We start from the raw sequence: 14,378 nt of genomic DNA on the forward strand, positions 1-14,378 counted from the left end.
CCATGTCTCCAGCATATACCGTATTTTTCACTCCATAAGACACACTTCCCCCCCCCCCGAAAAAGTGGGTGGAAATAAGGGTGCATCTTATGAAGCGAATATAAACCCTCCCCCCCCCCCCGGTGGTACCTTAAAATTGGACGGTTGCCTGCTGAGTATGTCGGGGCCAGCAGCGCTGGTGCCTGGGCCCGTAGCACTGCCTGAGTTGGGTGTTCGCTGGACGGCTGCCTGCTGATTGCCGGTGTGTTGAGGCCAGTGGCGCACTGGCGCGTGCCATTTCCTGCATGGCTGTTGTCAGTCCCGTGAAAACTGAGGGCAGCTGCTCGGGGGGTGGCACGTGCCCACGCAACGGCACACTTGTGTGCCGCTGGCCCTGACATTCCGGTGGTCGGCGAGTTTTGGGAAGTGTCATGGGCCGGCTGGCCCTGATGTTCTGGTGGTTGGTAAGTTTGGGAGGTGTCGCGGGCCGGGGCATTGACGCGCTTGTGCACCGCTGTCCTCCTTTCCACTCCCTCCCTGGTTTCTGCAAATTGAGATGAACAGCAAAGGGGACTGGAGAAGTGAACTTCACAGGCCGAACAGGGGCCTTTCTCCCTGCCACTAGCACTTTTTGGAATAGCCACCAGCTGTGTGATGGTACCGTGGCACCATGTGGACTCGGGAGGAGTTATGACTGTGAACCTGAAACATTGCATTCTGGATGGCTGTGAAATTTCATTTTTTTTAAGTGCTTTGATGTTTTAAACTTTTAAATTAAAGGGTAATATTTATGCTTTTACTGGCTCCAGAGGTTACTGCTGTAGGCTGCAGCCTCTGGAATCTGTATACACCTAGCCTGACTTCCCTTCTGCTAATAGGGCTGGCACACAGTGGAAGTGTTTGGCTGCAGGGCCCTGTGCAAGATGCCGGAAGATGGTGCTTTTTTTTTTTTTTTTTAGGTAGCATCCATTCATTTTCCCACCAGACACAACTTCGATCCCCAGCTGGAAGGAAAGGAGAAATCAGCCGCGATCATCCCACAGCTCATCGCTGCAGGTAGTAGGGCCTCTGCTAATCAAGCATAATGTAATAATAAAAATAAAGTGATGATTGATGGGGGGAGGGGCTGAGATGGAATTTAAAGGTGCCGGGTATATTAGTATTCAAGTTGGTTCAAATGGTTTTTTTCTTGTTTTCCTCCTCTAAATCTAGGATGTGTCTTATGGCCAGGTGTGTCTTATGGAGCGAAAAATAATACCATTTCAAGATTTAGATAGAGAACTTTAATTTCAGGTGATCGCTGTATGTGGAGATCCTGGTGTTTAAGAAATCAGGTTCATCCAGCATAATTAAGATAAAGTTGAGAGGATGGAAGTCACAGATGATTAAATGTGCTGGCTTGTGAATAATAGGCCCAAAATTGAATGGAGAAAGGAAGTCTTCAATTACAACCCACCATGCAATTTGGCACAATATGTCAGCATCCACTCTTGGAAGACCAACGGATGAAAAAACAAGATGCTACAGGGCAGAGCTTTGAGATGCAGGCTTGTACACTGTATCTGGATATTTCTTGCTCAGCCCGGCTCAATCTATTCCTTGCATTCTCAACACTAAAAATTCCTAAATATATTACAACTATACCAAAATCACAAAAGGAAATATAAAAATGCTGGGCATAGGCTGTTCACATTAAGTCACTTGATTATTCTACCAGAAGTGTATATACAAGAGTTTTTCCTTTCAAAAAAATAGATTTAGCAATTTTTGCTCATTTTAATAAATATGCATTTAGTTGCAGGCATCGCTTCTCCCCTGCAATCAGGCACTTAGTAGATATGAATAAAAATGCACAATAGGAAGCTTAGAATACAGAATAAATTTTGCTGTTTGCTGGTTGCCATAGGTTTTTTTTTTTTAGCTTTGAATCCAGAGCGATGTTTTAGGGAACTCTCCCTGTGTAGGGAGCTTTATAAAGGTGGTAAGTGTTTGATTAATGTACTTGCTCTGTCTCTTCAGGAATCAGTGTGTGGAATGGGCGGTCCCACAGTTTGCTGGTGATTCCAAACCCTGGAAGGAAGAAAAAGAGATCAGAAGTTAACGTTTAAAACAAGATATAAAGAAAGTATATACTTCTATAAGATGCTACACTGAGATAGAGCAGCTTGTGTAGTGGGACTGTAGCCAAATTTTCAAAATAACCACCCCACCTCCTGCTGTAAGCAGTTCACATAGATTTCTAAATTCATGTCTGTTTGTTAAAGCATATGTATCTGAGATACTTTCCTTACCAGAATCATTAACTTTTAAAATAGTCATACTTGGGCACTTGGAGCTCCTTTTATTAAGGTGCGCTAGCGTTTTTAGCACACGCAAGAAATTACCACGTGCTACACCGTGCACTACACTTCTAGAACTAACGCTAGCTCAATGCTGGGGTTAAGGTCTAGCGAGCATGGCAATTTAGCGCACTATTCCACGCGTTAAAGCCCTAATGCTGCTTAGTAAAAGGAGCTTTTGGTTTAGAGAATGCAGTATATACTTATAAGAGGAGGGTGTTTATGAGCAACTTGAAAAACTGAAGGTGGGACAAAGCGATGGGACCAGACGGGATCCATCCCAGGATACTAAGGGAACTCAGAGGTTCTGGCGAGTCCTATTAAAGACTTGTTCAACAAATCTCTGGAGACGGGAGTGATTCCTGGGGATTGGAGGAGAGCGGATGTGGTCCCTATTCATAAAAGTGGTCACAGGGATGAAGCAGGAAACTACAGGCCGGTGAGCCTCACTTCAGTTGTTGGAAAAATAATGGAAGTGTTGCTGAAAGAAAGGATAGTGTATTTCCTTGAATCTAATGGGTTACAGGATCCGAGGCAACATGGCTTTACAAAAGGTAAATCGTGCCAAACGAACCTGATTGAATTTTTTGATTGGGTGACCAGAGAGCTGGATCAAGGACATATGCTAGATGTAATTTACTTGGATTTCAGCAAAGCCTTTGATACAGTTCCTCATAGGAGGCTGTTGAACAAACTTGAAGGGCTGAAGTTAGGACCCAAAGTGGTGAACTGGGTCAGAAACTGGCTATCGGACAGACGCCAGAGGGTGGTGGTTAATGGAAGTCGCTCGAAGGAAGGAAAGGTGACTAGTGGAGTCCCTCAGGGTTCGGTGCTGGGGCCAATCCTGTTCAATATGTATGTAAGTGACATTGCTGAAGGGCTAGAAGGAAAAGTGTGCCTTTTTTGCAGATGATACCAAGATTTGTAACAGAGTAGACACCGAAGAGGGAGTGGAAAATATGAAAAGGATCTGCAAAGTTAGAGGAATGGTCTAATGCCTGGCAACTAAAATTCAATGCAAAGAAATGCAGAGTAATGCATTTGGGGATTAATAATAGGAAGGAACCGTATATGCTGGGAGGAGAGCAGCTGATATGCACGGACGGAGAGAGGGACCTTGGGGTGATAGTGTCCGAAGATCTAAAGGCGAAAAAACAGTGTGATAAGGCAGTGGCTGCTGCCAGAAGGATTCTGGGCTGTATAAAGAGAGGCGTAGTCAGTAGAAGGAAGAAGGTGTTGATGCCCCTGTACAGGTCATTGGTGAGGCCCCACTTGGAGTATTGTGTTCAGTTTTGGAGACCGTATCTGGCGAAAGACATAAGAAGACTTGAGGCGGTCCAGAGGAGGGCGACGAAAATGATAGGAGGCTTGCGCCAGAAGACGTATGAGGAGAGACTGGAAGACCTGAATATGTATACCCTAGAGGAAAGGAGAGACAGGGGAGATATGATTCAGACGTTCAAATACTTAAAGGGTATTAACGTAGAACAAAATCTTTTCCAGAGAAAGGAAAATGGTAAAACCAGAGGACATAATTTGAGGTTGAGGGGTGGTAGATTCAGGGGCAATGTTAGGAAATTCTACTTTACGGAGAGGGTGGTGGATGCCTGGAATGCGCTCCCGAGAGAGGTGGTGGAGAGTAAAACTGTGACTGAGTTCAAAGAAGTGTGGGATGAACACAGAAGATTTAGAATCAGAAAATAATATTAAATATTGAACTAGGCCAGTTACTGGGCAGACTTGCACGGTCTGTGTCTGTATATGGCCGTTTGGTGGAGGATGGGCTGGGGAGGGCTTCAATGGCTGGGAGGGTGTAGATGGGCTGGAGTAAGTCTTAACAGAGATTTTGGCAGTTGGAACTCAAGCACAGTACCGGGTAAAGCTTTGGATTCTCGCCCAGAAATAGCTAAGAAGAAAAAAAAAAAATAAAAAAATTTAAATTGAATCAGGTTGGGCAGACTGGATGGACCATTCGGGTCTTTATCTGCCGTCATCTACTATGTTACTATGTTACTATGTTACTATGATAACTGTTAAATCTATAATAATCAATTGGAAAGATTTGTCTAAATTGGATTTTAACATCTGGTGGAATATGCTGTGTTTGTATGCTAAATATGGAAAAAAAATTTGCTATTCGTTGTGGTAATTTGGGTAAATTTACATAGTAACATAGTAGATGACGGCAGATAAAGACCCGAATGGTCCATCCCGTCTGCCCAACCTGATTCAATTTAAATTTTTTCTTTTTAGCTAATTCTGGGCAAGAATCCAAAGCTCCACCCGGTACTGTGCTTGGGTTCCTACTGCCGAAATCTCCGTTAAAACCTACTCTAACCCATCTACATCCTCCCAGCCATTGAAGCCCTCCATAAATGGCCATATACAGACACAGACCGTGCAAGTCTGCCCAGTACTGGCCTTAGTTCAATTTTTAATATTATTTTCTGATTCTAGAACTAAACTAAACTAAACTAAACCTTAGGTTTGTATACCGCACCATCTCCGCGTGTGCAGAGCTCGGCACAGTTTACAGAGGTTGAGAGGAAAGGAACTACAAAGAAGGATATAGGAGGAGGACTGAGGAGATAGAGGGGGACAGGATACTAGAGCACGGGAGGTGATTAGATTTTTGAAAAGAGCCAAGTTTTCAAGTGTCTGCGGAAGGATTGGAAGGAGCTAGAATTTCTGAGCGGGGATGAAAGGTTGTTCCAGAGTTCTGTGGTTCTAAAGGGGAGGGATGTTCCAAGTTTTCCTGCGCGGGATATACCTTTTATAGAAGGGAAAGATAGTTTCAGTTTTTGGGAGGATCTAGTCAAGAGCGGGTTTGAGGAATTCCAGAAGAGTGGGATAACGGGAGGGAGGAAGCCGTGTAGAATCTTGAAGGCTATGCAGGCACATTTATAGAGGACTCTGGAGTATACTGGGAGCCAGTGAAGCTTGGAGAGGAGTGGGGAAACGTGGTCGAACTTGCCTTTTGCGAAAATAAGCTTGGCCGCGGCGTTCTGAATTAGCTGAAGTCTATGGAGGTTTTTCTTAGTTAGGCTTATATAGATGGAGTTGCAGTAGTCCAGTCTAGAGAGGATGGTGGATTGGACGAGGATGGCGAAATGAGAATGATGAAAGCAGGATCTTACTTTCCTCAACATATGGAGGCTAAAGAAGCATTTTTTTTACCAGGGAGTTGAGGTGATCGTTGAAGGAGAGAGAGGAATCTAAGATGATGCCTAGGACTTTGCTTGAAAACTCAAGCTGAAGAGTGGGGCCGGAAGGTAAAGGGATGGAGGTGGGTAAATGGTCTGAGATTGGGCCGAGCCAAAGTAGTTTGGTTTTGGACTCATTCAGTTTCATTTGTACAGATTGGGCCCAGGATTGGAGGTTTGTAATACATGTGGAGATGTTCTCAGCGAGGTTCGAGAGGTTCGAGTCGGTTTCGAGGAGGATGAGGATGTCATCAGCGTAGGAGTAGAGAGTTTCTAGGGGGGATAAATGAAGGAGTTTCAGAGAGGACATGTAGATGTTGAAAAGGATAGGGGAGAGGGGTGAGCCTTGCGGGACTCCACATTTCGGCTTCCAGGCGGGGGATGAGGTACCGTTTGTGTTAACGGTGTAGGAGCGGGAGCGTAGGAATTTCGAGAACCAATCCAGGACTGTGGAGCTTATGCCTATTTCGGAGAGTTGGAAGATTAGGATGTCGTGGTGAACGACATCGAAGGCTGCGGAGAGGTCGAATTGAAGAAGAACAGCAGATTTGTTGCGAGAATAGAGTTGTTGCACCTTAGAGATTAGTGAGGCCAAGAGGGATTCGGTGCTGAAGTTGGGTCTGAAGCCGAATTGGTGGGGTAGGAGGATAGAGAATCGTTCTAGGTAGGATGAGAGTTGGGTGGATATGATGGATTCTAATAGCTTGGTTAGGAGAGGGATATTTGCTATAGGACGGTAATTTGATGGAATGGAGTGATCGAGGTCGGCCTTTTTCAGTAGAGGGGACAGTGAAATGTGTCCCATGTCGGGGGAGAAAAGGCCTGATGTTAGGGCAGAGTTTATAAGTTCGGTGAGGGAAGCGATGGCCTATGTAGGGATATTCTCGAATAGGTAGGAGGGGAAAGGATCCAAAATGCACTTGCAAGTTTTTAGTTTGAGGCAGAGTTTGGAGACTTGCGGTTCAGAGACAAGCTCGAAGGTGGTCCAGGATCTGTCGGCAGGAATGGATACAGGTAAGGTAGAGTTGGGAACAATAGAGGTCAGGGAATTGTAGGAGACTGTGCGGGGGAAGGAGCATCTTAGGGTGGAAATCTTTTCATTAAAGAAATTTGCAAGGGCCTCGGCTGTTAGAGATGGTGGAAGCAAAGACGGGTCTTTTTTTGTAGTTAGGGAGCGCCAGATGTTGAACAGCGCACTGATCTGGTTGTTGGATCTGGAGATCTTGTCTCCAAAGAAGTTTTTCCTGGCTTTTTTTAATGTTGAATTGTAAAATTTAATATTAGCCCTCCAGGTCTGTCTATCAGAGGGGGATTTGGATTTTTTCCATTTGCGCTCCAAAGCGTGACACTTCTGTTTCAATTCTCTGTGAAGAGGTAGGTACCAGGGGGCCTTTCGGGGGTAGGAGATGGTTTTGGTGGTTAGTGGAGCAAGGGAGTGGTAGGTGGACTCGGAGAGGACGGTCCAGTTGTGCCAATGTGATTCGGGGTCTATAGGTCTAGGGTTGGAGGAGAGTTTGTTGAGAAATTTGGGCCAGAATAGGTTGCTCGAGGTTTTTTTGCGGAAGGTTATGGAATGAGAGGAGTGGGGTGGGGAGTCAAGATGTGACATGAAGACGGGGAGACAGGTAGTCCCTAAGAAGTGGTCTGACCAAGGGACTTGTTCCCAGCGAGTGTCGTCGGTTGAGGTTTTGAAGGCGGTAAGATCAATGAAGGTGGTGAAGTCTAGAGTATGCCCTTTTTCGTGGGTTGGGGATGGGGTGGGTGAGGGAAAGCCAAGAGAGGTAAGGAAGTTGTTGAATTCGGATGTATCATTGTTGTTTGTGTCGTCGAGGTGGAGATTGATATCACCAACAATCAGAAGTCTTTGGAATTTAAGGAAGGCATTTGTTATGGTCTCATAGACGAGATTTGAAGATTTCGCCCAAGGGGTGGGTGGCCGGTATAGTAATAGGATGCCCAATGGGTGGGTGCGGAGTTCGTCATTGACTGAAGCAAGCAAATATTCTAGAGAAGGATGGGTGCCCGTCTCAAGGAGCTGGACGTCGAAGAAAGATTTGTAGAGGAGTGCCAGGCCACCTCCTTTTCGATTGGGTCTGGGGGAAAAGAGGCCTTGGTAACCGTGGGGGAGGAGTTCGTTTTGTGTGAATAGGTCGTCTTTGGCGATCCATGATTCTGTGATGCACAGGAATCCAGGGTCGAGCTCGTCTAGAAGGTCTTTCAAGATTTGGGTCTTGTTGCACGCGGATCTGGCATTGCAATAAAGTGTCGGGACTGGGGTGAGAGAGTCTGGGACAGTGTTGGGAGGATTGGCAGGGGGTAGGGGCTTTAGGGAATCTTGGTATTCATGGGAATATGTTAGTAGGTATGGTATAGTAATTAATATATTTATCCGATTGTGTTATAATTTGAGGTAAATGCAACTTCCCAGGACTAATTAGAAGTTCTTATGACAATAGAAAGAAATTCAAGTGATGTGTAAAAGTTTTAAATGATGTAATATTGTGTACTTGTAAGATGAAAAATGAATAAAGAATTTGAAAAAAAAAAAAAAAAAAAGAAGTTCTTATTATAAGTATTGTTATATTTGTATACTTTTAGGATTGCTGTTATTTGTGTTGTTTTGGGGGATTTGTATGTTTGTTTGTTTAAAATTATTTATGGGAAAAAAAAATTCAGCCGAATGACATTCCCATTGAAATTTAGGAACCTAAGTTTTCAGCTGAAAATGTTCCTAAGTTAGGATTCTAAAATTCAGGTGCCAAAATCTGCAGGTGAATTTAAAACTCCTAGGTTTGGTGCTTAAGGGTCCTTTTATCAAGGCGCGGTAGGGGTTTAACGCGCGGAATACCATGCGTTAAACCGCCTGCCGCGCTAGTCGCTAACGCCTCCATTGAGGAGGCATTAGTTTTTTGGCTTGCCGCGGGGGTTAGCGCATGATTAAATGTCTGACGCGCTAACCCCGCTAGCACGCCTTGATAAAAGGAGCCCTTAGTGTTGAAGATTTAAGAGCAAACTTAAAACATTTTTATTCAGGGGTGCATATCAAATATGAGATAGGATCATATCCCCCTGCCAACTCCACTTAAGTTCAGTGATGAATGAACGGCTTTTAAGAAGCGACACCCCCTCACTTGGTTTTTCCCCTTCCCTCTCTTGCCTGCCTTTAAAATTTTATTTTTATTTTGATGCATTTCTCATTACCCCAACCCCAGTACCTCTCGTACCAAAGTTGTCTGTGTCTCGTCAGTCACTTATGTTATATTTATAAAATGTCCCCCTTTCTTTTAAAATTGTACCTTAATTTTAGTATTCTAAACTGACCAGATACTCACTGATGGTCGGTATATCAAATATAGAAGAAACTTGGGACACACCTTTGTAGCTACCACTTTTTGGGCACCAAAAATTTAGTCCCTAGTGAAAATAGGCTCCAAAATTTCATGCACAGTCAATTTTCAAAGGGTCCAATTTAGGTGACCAAGTTAAGTCTAAGGGCTTAGCCAGCTGAAGACATCCTCACCATGTCATACTCCCCATTGGAGCTGCTGATGCCAGCACCCTGCACATGCTCAATTCTTGTCCATGCTGCCACAGTTGTTTGAAGGGAGTTAAGGTAGGCTACATGTATCTTTGGCTAGTGGGGTTTAGGGATAGCCTTCAGCTAGGGTATTTCATTTTTAAGGAATGAAGGAATAGAGGGAAAAGGCTGGGGGAAAAAATGTGTTGTGTCTACTTATTAACTACCTAGTCTACTTATTAACCCACCCAAAATGTGCCATTTGGCTATGCCACTGATCCCATCATATTACCAACCAACCAGTGATAAAAGCAGGTGGAGCATAGCGCATAGAATTTTTTCCAAACCTGCATGTGGGTATACAAAGAAATATGTATGTTTAGAGGGTAGTTTAGAAGAGTTGTAGCTGTTTGGGGGTAGCTTTGGGGCAGTTGTACAGCGTATTTTAAAAGGATGGGACTGGGCATTTTGGAGGGTGCAGGTACAGTTTCAGTTTCTGGAGGTGTGGCCAATTTGGGGGCTGGGAAGAGTTCTTTTTAGTTGGTGCACTCAAGTTTCAATGTATTGAAAAATACCACAATAGTTTCAGCAACTTTATCCCCTCATGTGTTACTGGATTTATAATAGAGTATCAGGGAGCTCAGCCCTATATATAGTTATAAAGGCGACACGAGAACTTATCCAAAGATTACATAGAGAGCTCATGTAGAGTAGAGTGCTGATATTTGATTGGGTCCCCCACAATTGGCCTAATAACAGTTCATCTATATGGATTATTGTTCTAAAGCACATGACAACTAGTCAGTTAGTCTACAAGACAATTCGTTTAACTATTGATGCAAAAATTAGTGTCAAGTTGTATGAAAAAACTATAGGAAGATAAAGGTCTCAGTTCTTTTAATTTTCAGAAATTAAAGATTAGCACATGCACTTTATGATAGATGTTATATATATAATCTCAGTTTATAAAATTATATCTATAACAACCAGTGAAGAATATTAATATGAGAAAATTAAAAAGCAAAAAAAAATCTGTCTATGCTGTTCTTAAAACAAAGAAGAAACTGCATCAGTGACCCTATCAGTATTCATTCCAGCTCCGAAAGCTATCCAAGAGTGAAAGAGGATTCTCCTGGGAAGAATTAAGCAACCAAATGTCTTATTCCTGCTACCACCAACCTACGTAACTTTAATCCTTCAGGCCACATTGGGCTCTCTCAGTTAAACCATGTCCACCTCTGTGGCTAATCTATGCCTGACACCCTTAATGAGCAAAAACAACTAAAACAAATCTCAATCTACCTGAAATGGAGGAAAAAAAAATCCTCAGAGAAGCATGTTGAGGCATTGCAAAGTGTTGACAAACTCTGCTCAAGACACAGCTCTTGGATCCCCTGAAGAAGCTTGTATGTGAAACAGATAGCATCGGGCCATAAGATAAGTGCTGATTCATTATTTATATTTACTCAATTTCATTACATGCTGAGTTATATTAATTACATGGAGGTTTTATGTGCCTATGAAAGATATCGAGTCCATACATGGGGTGTTGTTATATATGCTTATACAGTGTTCACCTATGAGGCTTTTTTCCGCCATTTCAGGTAGATTGAGATCTGTTTTGGTTGGTTTTGCTTAGCAGGGTTTTGATCTCTTACTGTTGTGTTTAAATGACACCTTTAATGGACATTTGCAAAGCTGCCACATGAATTTTGACCTACACTTTCACACGTCATTTCTGTTTGGGTTATTCAACTGGCATGGATATCTACACTTTCCTTCTTATTCTATTTGCTTGAGACTTCTAACCACTTGTATTTATGCTCTGGGTTGCCACACCAAATGAGAACAGATACCAGACAACCTGTGATGTGGCTGCATCATGCTGGCTGTCCTGAGAAAGCAGAGTTACTTACCTGTAACAAAGTTCCTCTTTATGCAGAAGGATGATATGGATACACTGTTCTATCCAACATAACCCTCCAAAAACACAGAGACTGGAAATGGTATCAAATAAAAGCACTTCCAAGTTAAATGTGGACTGTCTCAGCTAGGTATTGACTGAAGCAGGGCAGATGTGGTTGTCAGCATATCAAGAGTAGAAGTTTAGAGAAGTTTTCATTCCTGTCTCTTGCTGGCAGCAATCAGAAAAGATTACTATAATAAAGTCTGCATCATTCTACTGTCTACAGAGTGTACCTGTTACAAGCAAGCAACTCTGCTTATCTATATGTTCAGGATCAGCTTTGCCAATTAAGTGTACCTAGGCATCACCCTGGGGCACCAGAATTGGGAGGGTGGTGAAATGGGCAGGATAGACAGATAGGTGGAGCAGCTTGGCTGGTGACGATCCTCATAGATCACCGGTCAAAAAAAAACTGGAGTTGGCCAGGCAGGGCAGCAGGAGACTGTGCTCCGACTCCTTCCCACCACTCATTCTCCTCTTCCCTAAAGCTGGCACCATTGACCATGTTAAAAATGCAAGAAATTAATTCTTGAATAAAAAACCAAAAATAGTCTTAGGGATATTTGGAGCATTGAGATAAAGCAATATATTTCTGCATCTCGATGACCATGAATTTGGACTTGAAGGATGAGATGTACAGCGTCAGCATCTATGCGACAAACATGGTTTTTTCTGTTACATAGATCTTTTTGGACCCCTGTTAGGTTACATAAGTTAGAGAGTTCTAAATCTAATAGATGCTGGCACTGTCTTCTAGACATAGGGACATTGGATCATCTGTTGTTCTATTGTCCTTCGATACTCAGCTTCTGGAAGTCAATATGGGGACAGATTAACCGCATACTGGAATCAACAATCCCATTGACGTATGAGGCAATTATATATGGAACATTGCTGCATATCAAGCCTCCCGTGGATCGCTACAAAGGCAGGCTTTTCTTGATTATGACAGGGATAGGTATGCAAACGATAACCCACAATGGGAAAAATTGTGATCGCCTCAACTTTCTGTTTTGGTGGGCCAATTTATGTTTAGGGTACAAATACGAAAAGATGAATGCGGATATGTTGGGGGCATAGCAAATTATTTAATTTGGTTTAGGGCCTGTTGACATCCTTTGTTAATTCAACATAGTTGTCTTTGTTTAAATTTTTTGTTTATTTTTATGCATATCCAGGACGGGGTGGGTGGGTGGGGTGGATATATATTTTTTGGTTTATTTCTTGATTAAATTGTTGGACGGGAGGGGAGGGATATTTATCTTCTGCATTGTTATTAATGGAATTTAAGTGCTTATTTTGTTATTAATGTCTGTATCATTCATGGCACTTTGTATTAGCTTTGAAAATTAATATAGATTAAAAAAAAAAAAAGCAAGGTCATTTTACATTACTAGATGAATAGCTGAATATGTTCAGTGCTGGCCTTATGAAGAGGAGGAAGAGCCGTTGGTACAAGGGTAATTTGCTTGGGATGCTCTGTAGCCTTGTATATGTTAGGGTAAAGATGTCTGCCTAGGGCAGGGGTGTCCAATGTCGGTCCTCGAGGGCCGAAGTCCAGTCGGATTTTCAGGATTTCCCCAATGAATATACATGAGGTCTATTTGCATGCACTGCTTTCATTGTATGCTAATAGATCTCATGCATATTCATTTGGGAAATCCTGAAAACCCGACTGGATTGCGGCCCTCGAGGACCGACATTGGACACCCCTGGCCTAGGGTCTCTCAGAGCCAGCAGAACATTCAAGATGAAAGAAATAAAGTGACTGAGGGTGATAGGTCTTAATAGCAGCCCACTTTGAGAACTATTATTTTACCACCAACTATTTTAGCCCAGGCATTAATGACTAAAACATGTCTTTTAACAGTAGTCCATGTTGATAACATCCCCCTTGAAGCAGAGAGAAATACAGCTACTTGCCCTAGTCCAGGGGTAGGCAATTCTGGTCCTCAAGAGCCGGAGCCAGGTCAGGTTTTCAGGTATCCACAATGGAATATGTATGAGATGGATTTGCATGCACTGCCTCCTTGAGATGCAAATCTATCTCATGCATATTTATTGTGGATATCCTGAAAACCTGACCTGGCTCTGGCTCTTGAGGACTGGAATTGCCTACCCTTGCCCTAGTCACAAACAGCAATTGAAAAACAGGGATGTAAAATTAAGGGGCCACGGTTGCAAAGAACTAGTATCAGCACAAAATCTATGAATCCTAGCAGTTCTCCTAACTAGAAACCTTTGAAAGCTGTGAAAGTTTGGGGGGGGGGGGGGGAGAGAGGAGAGCGACAACCTGGCTATTTGCTTGGGCCCATTTTTAATACAATTTCTTTGTTTTACATTACATCAGCACAGATTCATGTTATCTGCTGTTGGGAATCACACGCCTCTAAAATCTATCTATTTTCAGGAGAGTCAGATGGCCTTAAATACATTGAAATCACATGGATAATTGCCACCACCACAAACCGAAAATCTGGAAAGTAGCAGAAGAAAATTGCAGAAACCTATGCAGCGAGTCTCATACCTGTCTTCTGATGTTCAAAGTGGTGCTTGACATGGTAGGCCTTCAGTTCATACAGGTAGGTGCCTTCTTTGGGGGATCCATAGTGCAGGTAATAGTGGATCATGTCGTACACAACGTAGCCAAAAAGGCCACCAACAAAAACAGAGAGTCCCACAATCTTTGGAAAGAGGAGGAGAGTGACACCACACAGGAATCCTATCACCAAGGATGCCGGTAGAGGAGGGAAGACCAGGCGGGAGCTGTCGAAAGGAGACTGAGATGGAGAACAGGAAGCATTAATTCAGCTAGTTTCCTCCAGGACTGATGCTCTTACCTTGGATTCATGTCCCTCATCCTGGAAGCAATGGCAGGGTCACTCTGCATCAGAAAGAAGGAAATGGGAAGATCTGACCTGATGCTCAGGATCTTTGTTTCATGGCTACAAATTGAGCGACTGCCCTAGGGTAGAGAATGACACGGTGACAAAATTCATCACCGTTCCCGTCCCCGCGGATAACCACGGGAAATAATCCCATGTCATTTTCTAGTGTCTATTTCAACCTCGGTCCTTCTACACCAGCATTCTTCAAAGCAAAGCTTGCGGGTCAGTGGTTGTGGCCATTCATACTCTGATTCTTCCCTCTCTCCTTAAAGAATGACATGAAGATGGTTTCCCGCGGTTATCCGCGGGGACGGGAACGGTGCTGAATTTTGTCACCGTGTCATTCTCTACCCTAGGGCCCCCAGGCCTGTTTGAAGCTGAAGACAGAAAAGATCTTTAGGGCCCTTCTGACATTTTTGCTCTGGACACCAACATATACTGTATAACACCAGCCCTGGGGTTGCTCCTTCTTGCACAGAGACCCAT

The 14,378-nt window shown here is 43.4% G+C and overlaps 1 protein-coding gene across 1 annotated transcript in view; it reads right to left on the bottom strand.

Annotated features, from left to right (window-relative positions):
- Window positions 1-906: 906 nt before the first annotated feature.
- Window positions 907-14,378, bottom strand: part of FA2H (fatty acid 2-hydroxylase) — a 187,958-nt gene continuing 174,486 nt past the window's right edge. The window contains exons 6-7 of the mRNA XM_033940419.1: window positions 13,532-13,784; window positions 907-2,049 (exon numbers count right to left, since the gene is read on the bottom strand). Coding sequence (XP_033796310.1) covers window positions 1,973-2,049; window positions 13,532-13,784 — 330 coding nt within the window. The 3' untranslated portion in view covers window positions 907-1,972. The remainder of the gene's footprint in view (window positions 2,050-13,531; window positions 13,785-14,378) is intronic.

This window comes from Geotrypetes seraphini, chromosome 4 (assembly GCF_902459505.1).
Source record: "Geotrypetes seraphini chromosome 4, aGeoSer1.1, whole genome shotgun sequence".
Lineage (NCBI taxonomy): Eukaryota > Metazoa > Chordata > Amphibia > Gymnophiona > Dermophiidae > Geotrypetes > Geotrypetes seraphini.